Source organism: Elgaria multicarinata, chromosome 4 (assembly GCF_023053635.1).
Source record: "Elgaria multicarinata webbii isolate HBS135686 ecotype San Diego chromosome 4, rElgMul1.1.pri, whole genome shotgun sequence".
Lineage (NCBI taxonomy): Eukaryota > Metazoa > Chordata > Lepidosauria > Squamata > Anguidae > Elgaria > Elgaria multicarinata.
Window position 1 is genome coordinate 115,731,254 of NC_086174.1, and position 23,788 is coordinate 115,755,041.

Genomic DNA, 23,788 nt, shown 5'->3' on the forward strand with positions numbered 1-23,788 from the left:
TATATGACATTTTTACATTTCTTCTCCCAAAGAAGGGACTCATACTGTATCAGCAAGTGGTTAGGCTATACCCATGCTTCATAAGAAGCTGAAGTTTGGGTACATGCCTATGTACCCAAACTTCAGCTTTTCCTCACCCCTGAGCAGCCTGTAATTTATGAGCTGAGGCGTTTTTTTGCCTCTTCTTTAAATACATTTTAGCTCTCATGATTCTGGAGATAAGGTTGGAAAAGAGGGATGAAACAGTCATCCCATACATTTTTTTTTAAAAAAAACTCAGTCTCTATTTCATGATAGATACAGAGTTGCTTATCTTATGTTATACATCTGAAGCTATCAGTATCTGGGTAAGAATGTCAGAGAATTGTCAGAACACATCTGCTAGCAATCAGGTGAAAGGGAAACAACTACTTCTGGAGTAATGGAGAGTTAAATGATAGCATCAGGTTTGAACTTTGTTTCTCGCACTATTCCTGGATTCTTGACTGAAGAAACTGCAAGTTTTACAGGACTCATCAGACATACGGCTGTAGCATTAACATTCAGAAAGCTCAGTCGCACATGAAGTCTACCAGAACAGAGACAAAAGATGAGAAGTGGTAAGCATAGCTCTGGGCAATGTTTCTCTTTCACTCTCACTGTCCTCTGTACACAGCAACGGTTGTTATTCCTGAGTTCATAAACCAGAAACACCAACCTTTTGGAGACCTTCTGGGTTTGGGTTTTTTTCCCCCCCTTGTATGCATTGCCTCATTCATGAACAGAATGAGCAATTGCGATGACCGAAATGATGAAGTGCTGTCTTGAAGATGCTTCTGCATCATGTAAATTGGACATAAAGCACAGCTATTATAGGTATATTTAAATAGTTAAAATGCGGTTATTAGGAAGGCATACATTTTGGAAGAACATTTTTAGCAATATATTATAACACTTGAAATGAATGTGGCCGTGTTGCTTATGTCAGTCTAAGGCCAGATCTACACCATGCAGGATAAAACACTTTCAAAACGTTTTGAGAACTGTATATGGAGTGTGTCCTGGGCCTCAAAAGTTGTCAAAACTATTATAAACCATTTTAAAGCAGTAGTGTAGATCCTGCCTAACAGTGCTTCCTTTGGGAGGAGAAATAACTATGGTGTAATACTGTGATATTATGTCCAGTTTCTGCTACTGATTTTGAGCAGATTAATGCATTTTGCCCTGCTTGTCTGTAATGAACCTTGTCATAGTGTTTTGCTAGCACAAAGTTGTGCTGGTACAGTGAGATGGGGTACTATGAAGGCTGTTAAGGTGAGGCATCTAAAGCCTACTTTCTCTCCTCAAACTAGTTGCATAAAACAATTGCTCTGGGGCCCCATGGAGCAGATGAGAAGGGCTTACAGAACAGAGCAACAATCCAAGTTGTCCTCTTACGGCACCCTATTTGATGTACTGATGGGGTTTCCATGTATCCTACTTGACAGAGGACAGTCTTCTACTTCAAGGCCTGTCAAGGACAGACCTCTGTTTGAAAGGCTATGTAGTTGAACTTCTCGTTTAAAGATAAAGAACCACAAGAAGGAATAGCAAAGGCCTGGAAATTGCCCATCAACAGTTAGCACCTAGACAGTAGACAGAGCAGGCACATAGGTCACCTGGTCTCAATCTTCCCTACTTTGTTCAGGTTGTATTTCTATTCAAATTATAGTAATTCATCATAGAATCATAGAATAGTAGAGTTGGAAGGGGCCTATAAGGCCATCAAGTCCAACCCCCTGCTCAGTGCAGGAATCCACCATAAAGCATACCTGACAGATGGTTGTCCAGCTGCCTCTTGAATGCCTCTAGTGTGGGACAGCCCACAACCTCCCTAGGTAACCAGTTCCATTGTCATACTGCTCTAACAGTCAGGAAGTTTTTCCTGATGCCCAGCCGGAATCTGGCTTCCTGTAACTTGAGCCCATTATTCCATGTCCTGCACTCTGGGATGATCGAAAAGAGATCCTTGGAAGCGTTCAAAGCATTTCACATACATTATCAAGCTGTAATTTCAGCAGGTGCCTCTTCATCACAACAGTTAAAGCTGCAGAAGCCCTGCCTCCTTCACCAGATACAAAAGAGGGCAGGACTCCTACAGCTTTAACTGTTGTGTTGAAGCAGGAATTTCACCAGGTGCTACATGCATATAAATGACAACTGCTGAAATGCCCTTTTCTATACAACTGTTAAAGATACAGAAGCTCTGTCCTCCTTTTCATATGGTTACCCTAAGCTGTAAGCAATCTGTGCAATGACTACAATGAAAACACTGGCAAACCAGGATGAATTTTGGAGAATTTTCTCCTTGGGGAGGGGGCAAGGTTTCCACATAAGTGTAGGAAGTTTTGAGGGGTCTTCTTTCCATATTTTTTTCTAAACACTCCTGGCACTTTCAGGAGCCCAGGAGTTCTTCCTGAATGCCTATTGGAGAGGGCAATGTCACATGGGCCTTTTCTAGACAAGGCTATATCCCAGGCTGAAACCCGGGATCGCCCCTGTGCATCCAGATGATGCACAGGGGATCGCAGGCTCAGGGAGGGATCAACCCTCCCTGGCCCCAGGATATAGCCTACCCCTTTAAGCCTGATTTTTCCCACAGTCTCAGGCAGCTTTCCCTGGCTCCGTGCAATTACTTGTGCATAGCCGGGAAAAGCCACACACGGGGCACAGGGTGGGGGGAGCAAGGAAATCTATTTTTTTAAAAAACAAAAACTTACCTTCATCGTTTGTGCGCTCCTGCGCAGCTGGCCCTGTAAATCTAAAAAAAATGGCAGATGCGACAGGTCTTTCCTTCAGCTCGTTGCACTGACAAGTAGACTAGGGTGACAGCCCGCGATAGTTGCATTGTGAGCTCTCCCCTTCTCTCGCCTGGATTTTAAGGTAGGTCTAGCAAAGGCCATGTTCTCCAGTGGGCATTAAAGAACTGCCAGGCTCCTCCAAGTGCCATGTGTGCAGGAAGAACATAGTCAATACACCCTCCCTCCCAGGTAGGCCAGGTAAGTCCCAACTGTTCACCCACCCACCCACCTGCCACCAGCCAAACACTGGACTTAGCACCAGGAATTACCCTAAAGTAAACCACACCGAATTAAGGCTTCAAAGCAGTTTATTAAAGGGATTAAGGGAGAAGGGAAAAGGGGATCTATGGGGAAAATTAGAACTGTGTGCAAAATTGGGGGGGGGTTGTGCAGCTTTCATGTTTGATAGCTCTTCGTTTTGTGCAATTTCCCCGTTCGCACAAAACAAACAGCAATCACAAAGGCAAGAGCAAATCAAGGAGAGGAAAGCAGCGAGCTGACATTCAGAGAATCTTGGCAAGTTCAAGCATTGCTCATTTGCCCAACTCTAATGCAGTTGGTTGGTAGGTGCTTGAAAATGGGCTGCTCTTCTCCCTCTGTTTTATCAATTAATCTTAACTACAACAGCATTTGTCTTTCTTTTTTCTTTTGCGGGGTGGGGGGTGGGGTTCTGATCATTCCAGGGCAGTTCAGCCCTGCTGTCCAGTCTTAGGTCAGGGTTATAGCCCATGTGCCCCTTTTTCCTGATGTGCCTCTGGATGCATAGACATCCTGGGTGGGACCAGCTAGTAAATGCATGGAAGCGATGCCTGAAATGCCCTTTGGCCCTTTGGAAAAGCTAACTTTGTTTCAAAAAGGTTTGCCTACTATAAACAAACTCCCAAGGGAATTCAGAAATGTATGAAATGAAATGAGGGCACTCTTGCATTTCTCTGACCAAAGTCCAGAAGGAAAAGTATGGATATAAATAATGATTAAACATTCATTTGATTTCCTTGGTGGAGAAAATGAAACTCTTCAGTTTGTGGATGGCATTTATGTAAGAAAAAATTACCTCTGTGCTTAAAAAAAAAAGAGGAAGTATGCCTATCTGGAAGACTGGCAGTCTTTCAATTTCTGTGAAATGCTGTGGGAGTTGATTTACGGCGCTAGAAATAAAATGCCCTGTTTTAAATATAATGGGAAATGGCAACAAGGTGTTTCTCAGTGGTCTGTTCTCTGAAGGAAGATCCTTTCCATCCTTTCCAGTTAAGGTGTATCCAGAGTTAGTCATATTTAGAGTACACCCACTGAAATCAATCGAACTTCAGTTAATTATGGCTGACTTGTCCTCACTATGTGAGACTAAATCTGGATCCAAGTCATAAAAAAGATATAAAATAAAAATGTAAAGTAGTCTGCATATAGGGGGGAAAGTGCTGGATACATCATAACAATCTCAACTGGTAAACTTGTTGTCCCACCAGTAAAAACTGGTAGCACAACTGCAATCCAAAAAGGGGGGGAAACTGATCACAGCGTTTATGCACCCTGAGGCCCAATTCTCCCCAAAGGATCCTTTAAGATGCAAAGGGAATTGCACCTTCACAGGTCAAAGTCAGGGCATGGGGTGGGGTGAGAGAGAAATGTGTAGTTGAGCTCATTCAGGTAATTTGGCTCCAGAAGGTCATTCTGCCTGCTAACCACAGAATTTCAAGGCAAGAAGAGTCACTGCCAGGCAGTAGCAGACATATTCTGAGCTCCTAGGTGCAGCTCTTTCCTGGGTCTGTCTTCATGGAGCCACAGAGGTATGAGGATAATCTGCCAGTTGGCCAACGATTCAAGTTTAACCTTGTGAAAGTGCATCTGGATGCTTATCCTAGTGAGCATTTCATTGAAAGCAGTATTGTATGGATAGACCACCTGCACTGGGATATGAATTTGGTCATGCACTCCTTCATAAAACCAGCAAACAAGCTGCAGGCTTACACTTGTCAGTAATAAATAATATTTAATTATAAATACAACCTATAGAAGGTTAAGCATGTTTAAATTGCAGCAAAATAAAAAAAATAATTTCCACACATTCTAATGAAATCATTGATTGATTTTGTTTCATTGATAACCCCCTCTTCTCCAGGTTCCTAGGGCAATTTTCTGGTTCACACTCATGAGATGTATATGCACTGTGGGTGCATTAAAGCTTTATTTGACAGTCTTTGCAGCCTGTTGTATGAATATGCCTGCATTAGCCCAAGAAAATTTGGAACACAGTATATTTTCTTATCCAGGGATATACCATATATAATAATTTCTGAAGTGATGAGCATTTTTCTGGTCTTTTGGTTGATATTAAATAAGCGTTTTGCTCTGCATCCTTCAGTTATGAAGGTTTCTATACAAGGAAGGAGGACTTTTTTAAAACAGGGTTTCAGTACAGAAATGTGCACTTTGGGGAATATATCAAATTCATACAAAAATATGAAACAATATAGAGAAAGTGATATGGGAAAATGGGTCATGTGTTAAAATGATGTGTGCTTTGATGGTTGTGATCGAAGGGTGGACGCAAGAATAAAGACGCAGACACCAGAGCTTGGGTTAACTAGGGCCTCTTTATTAAATGCAAATCCTGTCCCTCCCTGGATCTGCCATGGGAGTGCGGGAATCAGTCTAAACTCAGGCTTGCTGCCTGCCCCAAGGGCGAGCCACTCTCCAAAGTAAGAAGCAGGAAATCATGCTTCTTACTTCTGGACACTTATGTAAGTGTAAGGAGACAGTCCTTCCACACCCCCGCCCACTGCCATAAGGGACAGCGAATGGATGAAGACAGGCAGGCCTCCAAAGGCATACCATAGCCTGGCACGTGAGCCGCATAGCCCCGAGGAGCAGGTCCTCTGGTTATGCCGATCACCGCAAGGGGTGCCAGAGTGCTCACCATCCCTAACTTAACAAATCAATTCCCGCACCTTTCCTGCCACAGATTAACCTAATTAGACACCCAACCGTGCTAACGCTACCAGTATGAAGTAGGCAAAAACCATTATTGGAAAAAATTCCTACTTAGCCCTCCCCCCAAAAGGGAGCGACTGGCTAATCCCATACTAGGAACGAGGCGGGTGGGTGGGAGCCAAAATCGAAAGAGGCCGACGCACTGGGCGCGGCCGCCTTTTATAGGCGCCGCCCCTGCCTTGGCTCACGTGGCTCAACTGCCGAGCCCCATGAGCAGTCTTCCTTCCTGCCCCACCCGGCCCACAATAGCCGTTTCCCGCCCAAACCGTTGGTTGGGCGGGAAACGGTTTTTTATTGCATATATGTTTCATATATGATACTTTATTGTATTTTAGAGTGTAACCCTATGAATGTGAAGTAGATAAAAGTCCTACAACTCCCAGCATGGTTGGCTGGGGAATGCTGGGAGTTGTAGGGGAGGGGAGCTTGGTTTTCCCTGGGAAAACTTCTATTCTGCAGTGGTACTGTTAACACTGGACCATCAGGTAGATATCTGGGACTCTGCAGCTCAGTGACAGCTATGAGGAATCCTGAGAGGTGGTGGCACTGGAAAGCCATAACATAATATTAGTAAGATAAATGCTGTGTTCATCGAGGCTGTGGCTGCAAGCTGTTTTAATGTAAATAATTTCTCCAGAGTGAGAGTAACAGCAGCCCTAAGCCAATCAGAGCCTCCAGTTTTTTCTACCTGTTTCACAACTGTTTTGTCAGAGTCAGAATATCACAACAGCTTAATGTTGCTTATGGCTGGGGAAAAGGAGGATTTGTTGAGTTTATTCCTCATATTTCAAAAAGACTTTTAAGTCCTCCAAAAAATGATTGACTTGGATCCCCAGCCCAAACACGTGAATCTCCAGAAGCGGTCCTGGAGATTTGTATTTTTTCTGACTCTGACGAAGCAGTTGCGGAACAGGTAGAAAAAACTGGAGGCCTGTAGCTTAATCATTCAGTTATCAATCTGTTATTGTAAACCATTTGAGTTTGGTTATTGTTAACAATTTGTACAATTTCGTTAACTACTTATGTTTGATTATTGTAAAATAATTTGTGGCTTATACAATAAATTATATAAAATGTTTGTTTACCACCCCAGTTTCTTTGATATCATTTAATATTTTAGTAGTTGTGTGCTGATTAGCATTATTCTCTTTTGTCAGTCCCAACTGCTGCCTTCTGCATTTTTTGTATTGTGAGGAAAGGAGGATCATGTAATCACCATGGAGGAAAATGTGGGATGTAAATGAAAGAAATAAAGGAAGCTGTAGTACTATGTTTCCTGCATTAGCAATGGGTTGGACTAGATTATCTTTGACATCCCTTCTGACCCTATGACTATGTTCCCAAGATATATATGGAAGGAACATCATTACAGATGTCATGGGCATCCATCTGGGGCTTCGGGCCCAACGATTTCCTGCTGTGTTTGCCCCATGGACACCAGTCTGCAAATCCCCACACATGTGGGAATCCCCACAGTCTCACCAAGACACCATTTTGTGTAAAAATGCAGCCTGGTTCCCCCCCCCCCCCCCATAAATGTCTATTTGCATATATGAGAGCCATAAAGGAGGCATTTACTCAAAATTACAGGTGCAAATGGCCCTTACAAAAAGGGCTGAGCTGCCAATTTTACATAAAATGGCAGCTCAGCAAGGGAATGGGAGTTTGCTTGCTGTTCGTCGGGTGCTGTGACTTATAGGACAAGATCTGGGCAGGATGTACACTACTGCTTTAAAGCTGGCTACTAGGAGGAGGGCTTTCTCCACTGTGGCACCCCGGTTGTGGAATGAGCTCCCCAGAGAGGTCTGCCTGGCGCCAAAACTGTACTCTTTTCATTGCCAGCTGAAGACCTTTTTATTCTCTCAGTATTTTAACACTTAATTTTAACTTAAATTTAAATTTTACTGTTTTAACTCTGTATTTTAATCTTATATCAATTTTGCTGCGTGGTTTTATCCTGGTTGTGCTTTTTATACTGTATTTTGTATTTGTGCTTTTAACCTGTTGGTTGTTTTATTATGGTTTTAATTTTTGTGAACCGCCTAGAGAGCTTCAGCTATTGGGCGGTATAAAAATGTAATAAATAAATAAATAAATAAATGTGCTTTAAAGTGCTTTATAACTGTTTTGACAACTGTTGGAGCCCAGGACACACTCCATATACAGTTGTCAAAACTGTTATAAAGACTGAAGATCCGGCCCTGGCTCAGCAGCCTGTGTGCAAGATATTATTGTGTGCCAGGATTTCCTCTGTTGAAATGTTTATTGATTGGAGAGGGTTGATAACTGAGAAGGGAAGTGCATTCTTGGAATCATCCCACCTGAGTAAAGAAGATCTATAACAAACATAGAAAAATAGAAGAACAAAAAACAGAGCTGCACAATAGATATGGTTGAAGGAAACTCTGTATTGAGGGCAATGGTTACTACTTATTGTTATTTTAAAAGTGCTCATAACAGCTTTTCCTAAGCCAACTGATCTCACCCACCCCAACTGATGATGGTGCAATTATCAAATGTGACACCACTTGCATATCTCACAAGCATTGGCTGTGGGGTGTTTTCCCCCCCCATCAAATGCCATACGCAGGACGACAACCAGAAAGCCCTATGTTCATTGATAAGCACTTTTCCTCACACAGATCAATTTTCTGGATTAAGTTGATATTGCCATACCTTAGAATATAGTTTGCAAAGTTCATTATATCAACTACTCCAGAAAAAAACAATCTAAACAGGCTCCCCTCTTTTCAATGGGAGTTGCTACATTACCATGACATTTCAACACATTCCTATGAAGTATTTAGCTTTTTTCTTTGCTGATTAAAATCTGTTGTAGATATTAATTATGCTAGTTTTTATCACTCAAACACTCAAAAGTGATTTTCAGATCTTCAAGTAATTTATACCAGAATGTTTTGTTTCTCAAAGGGCCTCATTTTGCTGAAAGTCTGCCTAGATTATGCCCTTTTGTCGTGTTCTCTGTAAATGCTAAATCAATGCAAAGTGAATAGATTTCTATTTCTAAAAATACCCTCTTCCACAGGAAGAAGAACTAAGGAAGAGTGGGGAAGCCAAATATGCACACTTGAGTGATGAACTACACGTATTAATTGAAGTGTTTGCCCCACCCGGGGAGGCGTATTCACGGATGAGTCATGCCTTGGAAGAAATTAAAAAATTCCTCGTTCCAGTAAGTGGCTTATAGTGCTGTTACAAATATACATGCCGCCTGTTCTATTACATTAATATGCATGCTAGAAGATCATACGTATTATTACTTGTACATCCCTCCTCCCTGCTTCGAGCACTGTCATGGCCCCAAGTTGAATAATATTGCATATTTCTACAAACCTTGAATATTTTATATTAAAAATGGCTTTTATGAACAGTCTAGTGACCTGACTACAGTACTAGTGCTTATGAAGTCCTATAAGAGTAGAGTCCAGAGATATCAAAGAAATGGGTCCAAACAGATCAGTTAGTTGTGGCCAGAATCTATGTTGTTTAAGGGCAATGATGTTCGGTTCACCAGACATGGTAGGGACAGACTGTAAGGAGGCAGTGGAGCAACAGCAGCGGCAAGGAATCTGGAGAAAGAGACAGTACCCAGATAGGATGAACCATGAAAGCAGGTTATTGTCAGCAAGAAAAGTTGAGAACAAGTATCTAGATGATCACTAAAAGTTCTCAGATGTATCAAGGACAATAAATTGCAAGTACAGTATGCATGACCAATAAGGAAAGAGGAGGTTGAAAAACAAATGGTAGAGCCAGTAAGAACATAAAACCATACATGTGACGTGGGCTCTGTGTTTATCTTGGCATGCTGATGGTTCATAGCGGCTTTCTCCCTTTATCAGGCTTGCATGAAAGACTGGCATCTTTTTTAAAAAACATGTATATTGGGAAACTTTATTAGGCAATCACAGGCAATTAGCCACTACATAGGCAATATGATGTCACATCACCATGCAACCAATCAGATTTGACTAAAGGATGTTGCCACAAAGCCAAATCAAATAAGGTTAATATATTCTGCCATCATTTTGAATTGGTGAACTTTTTTGTTTCACAGTCTCCTCCCGACTCTCACCCCCAGCATTCAATCATCAAAGCAGTGGGGTGCAGTTTGGAGGCAGGAAGGCTTTTTTGTGAAATGACTAGTTTTACTTTGTTTTAGCTCTATTCACATGGACTTGTGATCATTTGTAGCCCCTGGATATTTACTGTGTGAATATTTAAATGTGTGGATTCCACATTTAAATATAAATGTGGAAGTAAATGTGGAAGTAAGTAAATCCCATTGAGTTCAATCAGTTTTGCTCCCAGGTAAGTGTATAATAAAATCGCAACCACGGTAATCCAAGAATTACCAGACCCCATACTTTTCAGTTTATTTATTTTCTATACTGGCCAATAGCCAGAGTTCTCTGAGTTAGGGATGTACAAGAATTTTGTTTTTGCTTGCAAAAGTGGCTATGAGGTAAACGTAATGATTCTATTTGGTAAATGGTTGTGTAATTCTATCATGAAATATATTGGAATGTATCGGAGGGGCCATCTTATTTATGCAGTTTATACACTACTACTTTACAACAGTTTATAACAGTATTGACAATTGTTGGAGCCTATGACACATTCCATATACTGTTTTCAAACCATTTTCAAAGTGTTATAACCTACTTGGTGTAGATCTGGCCCTAGTCTATGGAGTCATGGCTAATGATCTTGCCAAAGAAGCCAGCCAGGAAAACGTCTAAATAGGATTAATTTTTATTCAGTTACCTTGTCACTTTCATAGCTGCTTAAAGGTTCTCTGCTTATCCCATGCCAATTTTAAATTCAGAGTTTCAGTTTGTGTTCTGATGTGCCTTTCTACGACAGGGGTGACATGACCAAAAGCAAAAAGCTGTGATAAGAAAATATTCTTTTCTAAAATGAAGTAAGAAATGTAGGTATCTGCTACATGCTACCTCAAGAGTTTATTTGTATATTTAAATTATGCTCCCAATATATTTCAAGCTGCATATCTCATATTTCAGAGTAATTAAAACACGTGGATTTGATACATTAGCCTCATGCAATTGCTGTTGTGAAATGTCACTCCCATGCAATGAATAATCCTGAATAATGTACGGAGTAATACATAGAGGATTTCAAATACTTTTGGTAGCATTCCAGCATTGCGACATACATTTTCAGAGCCTTACCTATATAGGCCTTAGCTAGACCTAGGTTTTATCTTGGGGTCATCCCTGTTCATGTAAATGACACACAGGATATCCCGTGAGCAGGCAGGGATGATCCCGGGATAAACCTTAGGTCTAGCTAAGGCCATAGTTAAAAAGAAGCATGATCATGTGTTATCTAAAGCTGAGCAGACATTTCTCAGAAGGCACATTTCTGAGAAAATTTCTGAGATTTCCCTTATTCACATGCCTCCCCACCCACATAAAAAGGCCACTTTGTATAATGTTCTCCACCATATTATGTGTGTGTGTGTGTGTGTTGCAGGCACCATTTTCTCCCCACAGTGACCCAGGTTAACACAAGGTCCAGGGTATTGTGGACAGTTGCAAAATGGTGCCCAGCTGCCAATATAGTTGCTGCTATGGCAAATTGCAGAACCTTCCTCCAAAACTCTGCAAAAAAAGTTCTGAGCTTGGGAAACAGCCCGCAACTCGGCTCCCAGATGAAAAGTGAGTTTTACACACTGTGGGATTCTGTCAAGCCAAAAATGAACCAGATTTCATAGCAATGGACATCCCTAATCACACATACTTCTTGAAAATTAGCTCCAGTTTCAATTGAAGCTCAATAACATACATCATCAATGCATGAAGGATGTTACAGTTAAATGAGGACCCGTGGGAAGCGTGCGTGTGTGGAATTATTGACTTTGTCAAAGCAGAACACTTTAATAATCAGCCCCAGTATAAAATTTCTAGGATCAATCCATTAAATCAATATGAATTAGAATTCAAAATTTAGACATAAAGTAGAGCTGGAGAAGTCTTAATATGCAGAACATATTTATTTATGGACATTTACTGACTGCACCATTAAAAAAAACATTACTTCACATGGAACGGTAATCTCATACTAATAGCACATTTCTTCTTATAAATATCTCTCGTACTACTGTGACAGACCAGGCCTTTTCTGTAACCGGCATAGTCCTACCAGGATAGAGCTACAGCAGCCTTTCCCAACCTAGTACCTGTCAGATGTGTTGGGCAACAATTCCTGTTACCCCCAGCCAGCATTGCCTTAGCAGTCATGTGCGTGCTACTATCTAGACTCTCCAAGACGCATCTACTCCCCTCCCTGCTCAGGGATTTACCTTCTTGAGATCCAGGGAGTGGAAGAACTCTAGGAATGTCATTAACAAAATTTTAACAAGGGTTTCTTAAAGGACAAGTATAGGGACAAAATGGGGACAGTGATTTATGTCACACAGCTGGCAGAAAATGGGGACACTTCTTAGTCAGTAGGGACCAAATGCAAAACTGTTTTTTAAATGCCACTGACCCATAAACACTGGTGAGCACCTAGATTGTGTGAGTTATGGCCCTTACCACATAAGACAGTCTTTTTACTAGATGATCTGCTGGTTTAGATATAACAATGCCAGTCCAATGAACCATGTTTATTGTACCTGTGATTTGTGTATGATTTCATACGAGTATGATGCACCCCCCAAAAATAAACTAGAGATTTGTTAAGCCCTCACAAATTGTTACAGCGTATAGGATTTGGTTTACTGCAGCAGTAATCACTCCAAACAAGTAACAACTATATTTTATGACTTGTTTACTAGTTTTATCCCTCACTGCTTCATTTCAGATTTGTAATATCACCAAGAAAACTCTTATTAACGGGCTTGTTAAAGTTTATGCCAGGGGTCCATTCTGCAGAGGCTTGTACTAGAGAATTTGACCTGTAGTCCCCTTTTACAATATATCTTTAATTTGTTTTATGAGGTTGTGTTGTTTATAAAAAAAACCTTATTTATTGTAGTAGGAAGTTGCTTGCCTTCTATTAACCTTTTATATACTGTATAGAGGAGAACTGCTTTGCTACAGTACACTTCGCTGATGAAACTACACGTTAGGGAGGTACATTGCTGGTACCAAAAATAACAGCCATGCCTCTTCTCTCCCCCTTAACAACTGGAATGCAAACTGTGTGAAGTGATATCATCACATTTTGAGTTTCCTCCCTCCCCCATGTCTAAAACATCTGGAGGGCAACAGGTTGGGTTAAGGTTGAGCTATGGAGTGGGCCATCAAGAACTGGAGGCAGACCATCTCATTAGGATCATCTTCACCTATATGTACTGCAAAGTACATAGAAGTGGAGGTGATGCTAATGAAAAGCACATCTGGGACCTTTGAATAACTTTCTCCTTGCAGGTATAAATTGAATTAGAAGTCAAAGGCATGTGCTTTTTTTGTTTTTGTTTTTTGGTGTTTTGTCTCCAAATTTTATTTTAATCTTTCCTTCCAACACGTCAGTGGTGCTGTGTAAAAACAAAACCTAGGGGACCTTTCTGCCTCCTGGGTTGTGCAGGTGGCTCAGAGGTTAATTGCTGCTCAAAGCTCACTGCCTCAGATCAGGGATTCTATCACTATATTATTCAGAGTTTAACTTGCCTGAGACTTGCTGCTTGACACATATTTTAAATTAAGGCCTTTTGGTTGAAGGGTCATTTCCTTCCCATATTTTGCAACGCACTGAAGTCAGCATATGGCTGTATGACTCCGGTGTGTGGAACTTTCTGACCTTTTTCAAATCCTACAATAACCAGTGGACATGTTTTATATTGTTGCTGATCCTCGAAGAGCCATGAATTTCCATCTAATTCATGAGATGTTCTGTGCATTCATTGAAGACACAGTTTGCCCTCAGCTTAGGTTTTAGTTTATCACTAGTGTGAGAAGGTTTTGTGACATCAATTTCTACCCCTGTGTTCATCTGCTGTCTTGGAATTGAGACTGTACATAGTGTGTGTGCGTGTGTGTGTGCGTGCATGTGCAACTTCCATCCGTGAAGCCACTTTGGACAAGCAGCCATTTTGGAAGCAAAATATATTCCAAGCACCAATTATATATAGGGAGAATCAGTGCAATGCATTACCTGGGTATATTTTTCTCCTACACATATATTAAATTGCAGTAATTGAGTCAAAAGTAATGAAGTAAACCTTATTTTTCCTGGATTTGGCACAGTTTCAAAATACATTTATTTAAATTGTTTGCTTTGTGAGGAAATTTCCCATTAGCCCCAATGGTAGATTTCCTACCAATGCAAATAATACTTTTAGAGGAGGGATTTCCTGAGAACCATTGCAGGGAATGAAAGGGTTAAATTTGCCCTCCATACCTTCAGCATTTGTGATCATCAGCCTTCACTCCCCCCACCGGGAACCCCTCCCCCACTGTCCACAGCAATGAGTCCAGGTTCTCACCATTCTCTTCAGTTCTCTTTCGACCACCTTGCTGAAAGGACATCTCATTGGGAACTTCTGTCTTTCTTGTGAGGAGAAAGCTTTAGAGTGCTGAGGTTTTTAGCTTGTGTTTGTTTTTAGTTTTAATTGATTATTGTTATTATTGTTGTTGTTGTTATTGGCTATTTTACCCTCCAACGATCTCAGATTGCATCAGGGAGGTCCCGCAGCTGTTAAGGCCCCTTTTCGAAGATATGACCGGTTTACCTGACGTACTGTCGGACTTTCATATCAATTAAAAAAAAAAGTCTTACCAGACTTTTTTTCAGTTCCCTTCTACTCCAGTGGAAGTAGCACCACACTCACTTGATGTAAGGCCAGCTCTTTTTTTGCAAGGCTAGAACAGACAAATTTCATAAGACTCGAAGATCATTTGTCTGTTATGGTACCCTTAAACGGGGGCAACCAGTGTGGTCACAAAGACTCACAGTGTGGATTGTAAATCCTATTAAACTTGCCTACAAGTTGAAGGACTTGCAACTTGATGGTCCAGTAAGAGTTCATTGGATGCATAGTGTCTTGATATCGACGACTTTAGGCAGGGGACAGTTGATCCCAGATTTTTGCAGAGCGGCTACTTGGTCTAAGCCCTCTATCTTCATTACACACTCCCGTTTGGATGTTTGTGCCAGGACAAACTTCAATTTCGGGTAAGCAGTTTTGTCATCCATCTTGCGATGTGACATCGATCTACACCTACCCTCCACCGGGAAGTAAGTGTGTTAATCGCCTATATGTGTGATGCATAGAGACCACAAAGAAGACATGCAGGTTGCCTACTTTTAACCGTAGTTCTTCGATTGATTGTGCATTTGCACAACTTACTCACTGCCCCACTTTGGTGTGGATACTGAGTGGCTTATCTCCTGGTTATGAGGCCAGCAATTCAGTCTCAAGGAACTGAGGAGAAGGGCGGGAACCTGGAGTCATCACAGTGGATGGGGGGGGGGAGCGGTTCCCACCAAGAATGTTTGCCTCAGCTATGGAAGTTTCCCGAAACGAGCTCTGCACAGGCACAGAGCCCATATGTGTGAATGCACAGGTGACCACTCTAAGAACTACAGTTACAGGTAAGCAACCTGCATTTATGCCCTACGTTTCTGGCCATATGTATCAAACTGGAACACTTGCCATTGCTACAGTTGCTCCCTGTTGCATGTACATGCATGAGAAAACATAAGCTTCAATTTATACAAAGAGTCTAACATGGTAAGATTTTGAGGGAGAAAGTTAGAACAAATAGTCAAACCCCACAATGTTGAGAGTTTTATTCTTAGAATGCCTGAAGAGAAACTTTCTGAATCACAATTGCTTGGTAAGCCTTGCCAACAGATATTTTCTTGGAAAGAGTATAATCTGCCCTACATTTTCTATTGATTGTCAGCATCATGATCAAATAGTTATTTGTTTGTTTATATAATTGTTTTTATGCTGCCATTTTGGACCAAATCCTCAAAAGTTAGCTCACATAATAAGTCATTAAAATAGATAATACAGTTAAAAATCCAAATCTTTCAAGCATTTAAATAACATCAGCACCCAATTAATTGAAATAAAAATACAGGGCAATTAAAATAATATATTCCAGTAGTGGGACAAAGAAACCAAATGCAATTTTAAACAAAAGCATAATATTCAGATGTTTTTTAGAACAAGCTAACATATACCCATGGAGTGGAATTAGCTATTCAACGTCTTCAAGGTGATATCAATTCTTCTCATTTGCATACTTATCTGGAATTTAAGTTATTAAGGCCTTTTCAGGGGCATATTTAATCAATGAAAGCAATCCCTTAATGAGACATTTCAAACACACCGAGGAATCCATTTAAGGGAGAAATAATAACTATTAGCGCTGGCCTATTGTTTACCGATTATGTTTGACTCAAAATATCTGTGCCATTGGTGGTTGGAAGTGGGAAGGATAGCAATGCTGAGCCCAAATGAATAACAGAACCAGAGCTGAAACTTTATGACGTATTTGCCACCCTGTTTGGCAACTCAGCATTAGAGATTTACTTTTTTGTTTTTGTTTTACTAGTTTAACTCATGCATAGATTCATACATTGTCGTGTGCAGATTTCCCATCAGATGACAGATCAAGGACACCACAATTGAATGTGGATGATAAGAATCACATACTGTGGTGTGTATTCCATGGTAATGCTCATGGTTTCTCCACAGTGGAAAGAGCTAAGCCTGCATTGTGGAAAGAAATTGCCTTCAGCTTCTGGGAATGAACAAAAACTACCCATAACAGCTGACCTTCTGTGTCTGAAATTCATTCTTCTATACGTCTGGCCACTTTCATTCCTGGCAGTGTTTACTGTATATCTAGCATGATAAAAAGAAGAAGAGGAAGAGGTATCTTTTGTATATAATAGAGAATCATAGTACATTAATGGCTAGAAAAATGCTCATGCAGAAAAGCAACCAGAACAGTACACATGTACCTGAATGTTTCACATCTTCTTTTTCCCTTCAGTCCCTCTAATATCAGAGGCAATAAGACTAAATATACCAGTTGCTGTTGCACCCGTGTCCTGTTTGTGGGTCCCTAGTTGACAGCTGTTTGCCCACTGTGTGAATAGTACCCTTGGTCTGATCCAGCAGGGCTCTTCTTATGACTTATCACAGAATTGCCACTGCTACTGCTCTTTCTACTAGTAACATTTATTTAGCATCAATAGTGAACAAGGTGCTGGTGCTATGGTAAAGCAAAGTAATGGATTTTTTAATTATATTATTATTATTATTATTATTATTATTATTATTATTATTATTATGCTCCAGCCAGATGTTTCCTGTCCATTAGAGCCTTAAAAGAAATTTAATATTGTTTTGTTTCTAACTGCTGACTATTTTTATTATTTTAGATGTTCTTGGTCTCTTTTATTCCTTTTGCTTTAATATTTATTTATTTATTTATTTATTACATTTTTATACCGCCCAATAGCCGAAGCTCTCTGGGCAGTTCACAAAAATTAAAACCACAAAAAACATCCAACAGGTTAAAAACACAATTATGAAATACAGTATAAAAAGCGCAACCACGATAAAACCACACAGCAAAGTTGATTATAAGATTAAAATACAGAGTTAAAACAGTAAAATTTAAATTTAAGTTAAAATTAAGTGTTAAAATACTGAGTGAATAAAAAGGTCTTCAGCTGGCGACGAAAGCAGTTCAGTGTCGGCGCCAGGTGGACCTCTCTGGGGAGCTCGTTCCACAACCGGGGTGCCACAGCGGAGAAAGCCCTCCTCCTAGTAGCCACCTGCCTCACTTCCTTTGGCAGGGGCTCACGGAGAAGGGCCCCTGTAGATGATCTTAAGGTCCGGGTAGGTACATATGGGAGGAGGCGTTCCTTCAAATAACCTGGCCCCAAACCGTTTAGGGCTTTAAATGTCAATACTAGCACTTTGAATCGGGCCCTGGCAGCCAATGAAGTTGTAAAAGGACTGGCGTCATGTGATCTCGCCAGCCAGTCCCTGTTAGTAAACGGGCTGCCCTATTTTGTACCAGCTGAAGCTTCCGGACCGTTTTCAAAGGCAGCCCCACGTATAACGCATTGCAGTAATCCAAGCGAGAGGTTATCAGAGCATGGGTAACTGTAGCTAGGCTATCTCTGTCCAGATAAGGGCGTAGTTGGTATATCAACCTAAGCTGATAAAAGGTGCTCTTTGCCACTGAGTTCACCTGTGCCTCAAGTGACAGTTCTGGATCCAAGAGCACCCCCAAACTACGGACCCGATCCTTTAGGGAGAGTGCAACCCCGTCCAGGACAGGGCAAACATCACCTCATTAAAGTATTTTAAATCATTGTTTAATGATTTTAACATTAAAGTATTTTATATCATTGTTATACCGGTAACCTGTCTGGAGGATCAACATGGTGGAATAGAAAGATATAAATACTTTAAATAATATATAAGTAACATTAGTCATGACAACTGAGGGGGGAAAAGAGAATCCTCCATGATTAGAGGCAGTCTGTCTCTGATCATTACATACTGGGGACTACCAATAGTGATGGCTGTATCTTCATCATGCTCTGCTTGTGATTAACCTGACTAACCACATTGGAGACACAGTGCTGTTACATAGGGATGTGCAAATAAGCAAAACTCGAGCTTACTAAAATTCTCCAAATTCTGTCTCATTTCGATTTGAGCCTATATCAGGTTGCAAGGCTTGTTTCTTATTCTTTTTGCATGGAAATCCATGTGTATTTTTTCCAAATGTGTGCATCAAGTGTATGCATATTTGATTAAAGTGCATTTCTGTGCATTTTTCAAAAGTACGCATTTTAATGAACATTAAAGGCATTTGTATGTGTTTTCAAAAGTGCACATTTTTTTCATGCACATTGATTAAAGCACATTTGTGTGCCTATTTCAAAATATATGCTTGCCATTAAATGCAGTTTCTTTGGGTCTGTGCATTACATTGCAAGCTCAAAATGTACAGACTTTGACCACAGATTGTGTCTGAGTCCATGTTCATTTGGAAGGTGCGAACTGGCTAAATCCTGATCAAAAACAAGCAGAAACTAATTTCTCATGGAACCCTTTGCTGTACTTAATGGACATTTTGACTGATCTACTAGGACAAAGTTCTTATATTCTGAGTCTTGCAGTTTTAAATGCACTTATAAGAAATGAGCCCTGTCAGATTTATTTTCTGAATGAACAGGCAAGGGATTTTGCTGTAAGAAATCTTTGTCTACACCTCTCTTCATTCAGGCTATGTTTTCATTTCAAAAGTTCTGGATTGTTATTTTTTGTATCTTCTTCAGCTTCCTTACATTTATGGCAATGCAGGCTTCTATATTTCTGCAGACTCTACAGAAACCACTTGCAGAAAAAGGCACGTTCTCCTGCTGACAGTGTTGGCAGACGAGTGTGGCGAAAGCAGGAGTCTGATTCTGCTTTCATAGGACTTATGAATCATAGATCAAAATGTTCTGCCTAGAGACACCTATGTTAAAAGACAGAAGAAAACTAATCTCAAGGGATCTGAATACCCAGAAAGCCTAGATATCATTGTTGGCCCAGGAGAGACAGGAACACCGTTGAGAAATAACCATGCACAGCACAATTGCAGGTGTCAGTGTGAAAACACAAAATATGCCAGGTTTTCGCTTGTGGGTTTTGCTATGATTTATGCTAAATCTTATTCTTACTGAAATTACTCACATCTTAACAGCTTGGACACAGAAAGCGCATTGGATGTTGCTTATTCCAAGTGTGTGTGCGCGTGTGTGTTTGGCTTTGGTGGAAGACATTTATTCTGAAAGCTTACGAGAACAATATACAAGGTAACAGCTTGTGAGCCAAGCTGAAGGCAGGTATAGTTAATAGCGGTGATAATATAAGCCTTTGAAAATTGTTTTCTGCAGTCACAAATCTGACATCCCATTTTGCTGCAACGTTTTGAATGTGCTGCTACAATGCAGATTATAAAATTGTATGGGTCCCTGTGATGCTGTTTTCTACCTGCATGAATACCTTGGCTTAACAGGCTCCATCTGTTTCTGGACCTCAGTGGATGTATTAGTTTGCTTAAAGATAGCATTTTCACATGGCTAGGGGTTATCCCAAGGAACTCATCTCATTCCACGACCAGAAACCTCATTTTCATCTCAAAGACCTTGGTTTATCTGATGTTATATGCCCATTGTCAGCAATGTTCTGTTATTTCTTCTTGGAATAAGAAATCTGATTCATGCCCAAATAGTAAAACACTCTTTCTCTCTCTCTCTCTGAATATGATATATACTTTATATATACGCAGTGCTGTACCAAACCTTGGTCTCAACTTTTGTGCAATTCTTTCCTCTCTGAGAAAGAGGCTTTTTTAAAAAACTTCCTCTTTCACAGGAAGGGGGAGAATTTTGATGAAATCTCTTATTGAGGAGGAGCAGGGGTTAGGTTAACCTTTTTTAACTTTCAAAACACCCTGGGCACTGTCACAGCATCATGGGCTCTTCACACTGATGTTTCAGATGGGCAATGCTTCCTAGAAGGCCCAGGAGACGTCACATCACATGATCTCCTAGCATTCAGGAACTGCTGCTGAGCTGAAAGCCTCGCTGAAAGCAAAAACAGTGCTTTTAGAGCTTTAGAAAAGTGTTTTTTCTTTTCTTTTAGCTTCCTGTGCCCCCAGAAAAAAAAGTTTTAAAAAATGAAAGAACAAACATAAAATGTCCAGAGGAGTCAATGGCTGACTCAGATGGTTCATCATTTCCTCCTCACTGCCTGCCTCTGCTACCTGCCAAGCTGTTCCTGCCACCCCACCCCTGCAACCAAAGCACCTTCCTCACCTAACCCTTTTTGTTACCTTCAAGTGGGGAAGTGTTCCTACTCTTACCGCTGCTGCTACTGTTGCCTTCCCTACCTTCTTACCTGACAATAAAAAAGAGGAAAAGGCGAGAAGAGTGTTTTGGGGGCTAGTTGGGACAGGAGGGAAAGGAATACCAGGAGCCCTTTTCCAGCCAGGATATTAATCCAAGCTGGAGAAGGGTGCAGAGTGAGGGTGCAGAGGTTTACACTTGAGGGCAACCTTTGAAGAATCCCCGGAAGTTCATTTATGAGCTAAGTTTGGATGGACTTCTGCAACATCTCAAAGTTTCATCTCATTTTCTGTACTGGGCTTACACAGATATGCAGCCAATTATTTGCTTATTTCTCCCAAGCTCCAGCGTTCAGTCTAATAGTCAGGAACATGAGGGCAAGGGAGAAATCCTCTCTCAGTAGTTAAAAGAAGAAGAAAAAGGCTGTTCCTGCCTATGAGACTGAATAAAGATTTCTCCATTTTTGTCAAATGATGGGGTAGTGAAAAATAATTAGCTAGTAAGCATGTGAGGGTTTTTCGTTTCTCTGTAAAGGACCAAGCAGGGATTGTTGGCAAGGACACTTGAGGAATTTGATCTTTGCAAATCACAATACAAACTCACTTGATCTGTGCATTTCGGGTCAGAACAGAGCTATCCATTGGGTTTTGTACTTCTCCTAGATGTTGTGACACATTTCTGAGCTCAAAAAATACATATCTAAAAACACTTTCAAATGTGCCCTTGGAGATAAAATATGTGTAGGAATCCGTCTTTTTGGAGAAACTAAATTTATAAAGGGAATGAGATTGGGCTCCCTCATGGGGGAATGGCATCAAGACTCAGCCCAATGAACCTGGGGTGGCAAAAAAAATGGGTCACATTAGCCATCTATGCTGTAACATGAATATTTGACTTCTGCCTCCTTTCTAAGGCATGGAGCCAAGGTGGCAGAATCAACCAGCAGTCAGGCTGTCTGATGGTCAGATCCATGCCCTATGCCCCCATCAAATTCTTTTCCAAGCTAGAACCAATAAAGTTGTTGGTTCTAGATTATTCAACCCAACCAGGTTTATGGTTTGGTTTGTTCTCTCTTTCCCCAATGGGACCAGGAGGAACATGCTGCCATACACAAAAACATATTCAAAAGTACATGTTTAAATATGTATTTAAATGCAGACTTTCAAAGTGTACAACACCCTAAACAACTTGGGACCAGGATACCTGAGAGAGCATCTTCTCCCTTACCAACCTGCCCAATCACTGAGGTCATCTGAGGGCATGCTCCTGGTGGTCTCATTGGAGTCTACCAGGAGAAGATTTTTCAGTGTAGTGGCTCCTTTCCTATGGAATTCCCTGCCTTTGGAAGTCAGGCAGGAGCCAGCATTGTATTGCTTCCTGTGATGCCTGAAAACATTGTTATTTCAGGAAGGTTTTTTTTATCAGAACTTTGTTTTCGTTTTTTAAATTAATTTTTTAACATTTTTTATTCTGTTTTTATTCTTTTGTTGCATTTGTTCATCACTGCTCCAAAATTTTTGGATGGGGAGCAGAATAATAATAATAAACTTTCATGCAACATAAACAAAAATTTCAGAAACATGATGCAATGTCTTATGATTAAACATATGTGGAAGTGACATGCATCAGAAAAGGACTGATCTCTTCATCCAGGGGTGATAGTGCTATATTGTTCATTCATTGATAATCCTCTGGGCTCATTTTTACAGATTGTGAAAAAGAAGAGATAATTTTCTAAAACTACACGAACTTGCAAGTTAAGAGAAGATTGTAACTGAACAGATGACATTAAACAGATGTGGGTTTTAATGAAACACATACCTTTGTATTTTCACCCATTTCTGTTCAGAAATCAAGATGTATTAACCTGGCAGATAGGAAAATGGAACACAAGAAAGAGGATTTTATCTGGCTGGAAAAGAGGAACTGATTTGGGAGGCAACATGGTATTTCAGGCCAGAAGAAAAATGCCTACAGACTATGTAAATTAGATAAATAATAGATGGCTATAGAATTTGGGGCATTCCCACAGGGGATGCCATACCAGCTCCAATAATTTGCAAAGAGAATCTTATTCCAGGATGAGTAATACTTATACAGGACAGGTCATCACATGAATAGTGATTGACATTGTCCATCAACACTGGGAGAGCACAAACTCTAGAAAATCAGAGCATGATTTGCCACTAGGACAACTGAATTGGAGGCAATGAAAGCTTCAAATATGTCCATCCATATTTAAATAATGACTTCCGTTACTAATGAAACGTAATAAAATAACAGTATTCAGTTTATTATGGATTGGAGAACTATTTCACTATATCCAAAAGCACTTATAGTTCAATACTATCCATGGCTACTTAGAAGTATGTGCATTGAGTTCAATGGGACTTACTTTCAGAACAGTGGTTATAGGATTGCAGCTTTAATTTTGTATTTGATTATAGTCTAATGTGGATGTCTTTCATAAAATCAAATATAATCTTGAATCTCATCAAAACCAAGAGGCCAAATATTGCATATTTTGTTTAGAATAGTAAGAGAAGAGGACCTAAAGGCCACAGTGCCTACAAACATGTTGTGAAAGCACCAGCATGAAAGAAAAATGCTGTTTGATGCATGCTAAGAACCCCTCAGAGTTAAAAGAACCAGTTTAGGCTGCAGAGGGAAAATAGATTAAATCATCAGCATTCCTGAGTAAAATAGGGTACGTGCAGATATTGGCGAGCTAGGGTGGCAGAGGATGATAAAAGTCAAACACTTGGCAGAAAATATGAGATGATCTAGAAAAAGGCATAAAAAAGACACATGCTTCCTGCTGCATCAAAGTATCACTGAAAACTAGCCAATATTATTTTAGACACAGTTTTGTCAATTCTGCCTGTTAAATGATACCTGTTTTATAAGACAGATAATACATTTGAAAGGCACTTTTACTAATAAGCAACATTAGGAGTATTAAAACCTCAGCCATATAGCAGAGCTAACTATTCTTGGAAAAGGTATTGAAACTGCTAGTAAGAAAATGTCCCCTGGCTTCATGCAAATGTTCTTCCATGGACACATGATTCACAAGCCACACTTATGTGCAATTAATTAGATGTAGCCTGGAA

The 23,788-nt window shown here is 40.4% G+C and overlaps 1 protein-coding gene across 1 annotated transcript in view; it reads left to right on the forward strand.

Annotated features, from left to right (window-relative positions):
- KHDRBS2 (KH RNA binding domain containing, signal transduction associated 2) overlaps positions 1-23,788 on the forward strand; it is a 400,529-nt gene that overhangs the window by 198,303 nt on the left and 178,438 nt on the right. The window contains exon 4 of the mRNA XM_063125025.1: positions 8,857-9,003. Within this exon, the coding sequence (XP_062981095.1) occupies positions 8,857-9,003 (147 nt within the window). The remainder of the gene's footprint in view (positions 1-8,856; positions 9,004-23,788) is intronic.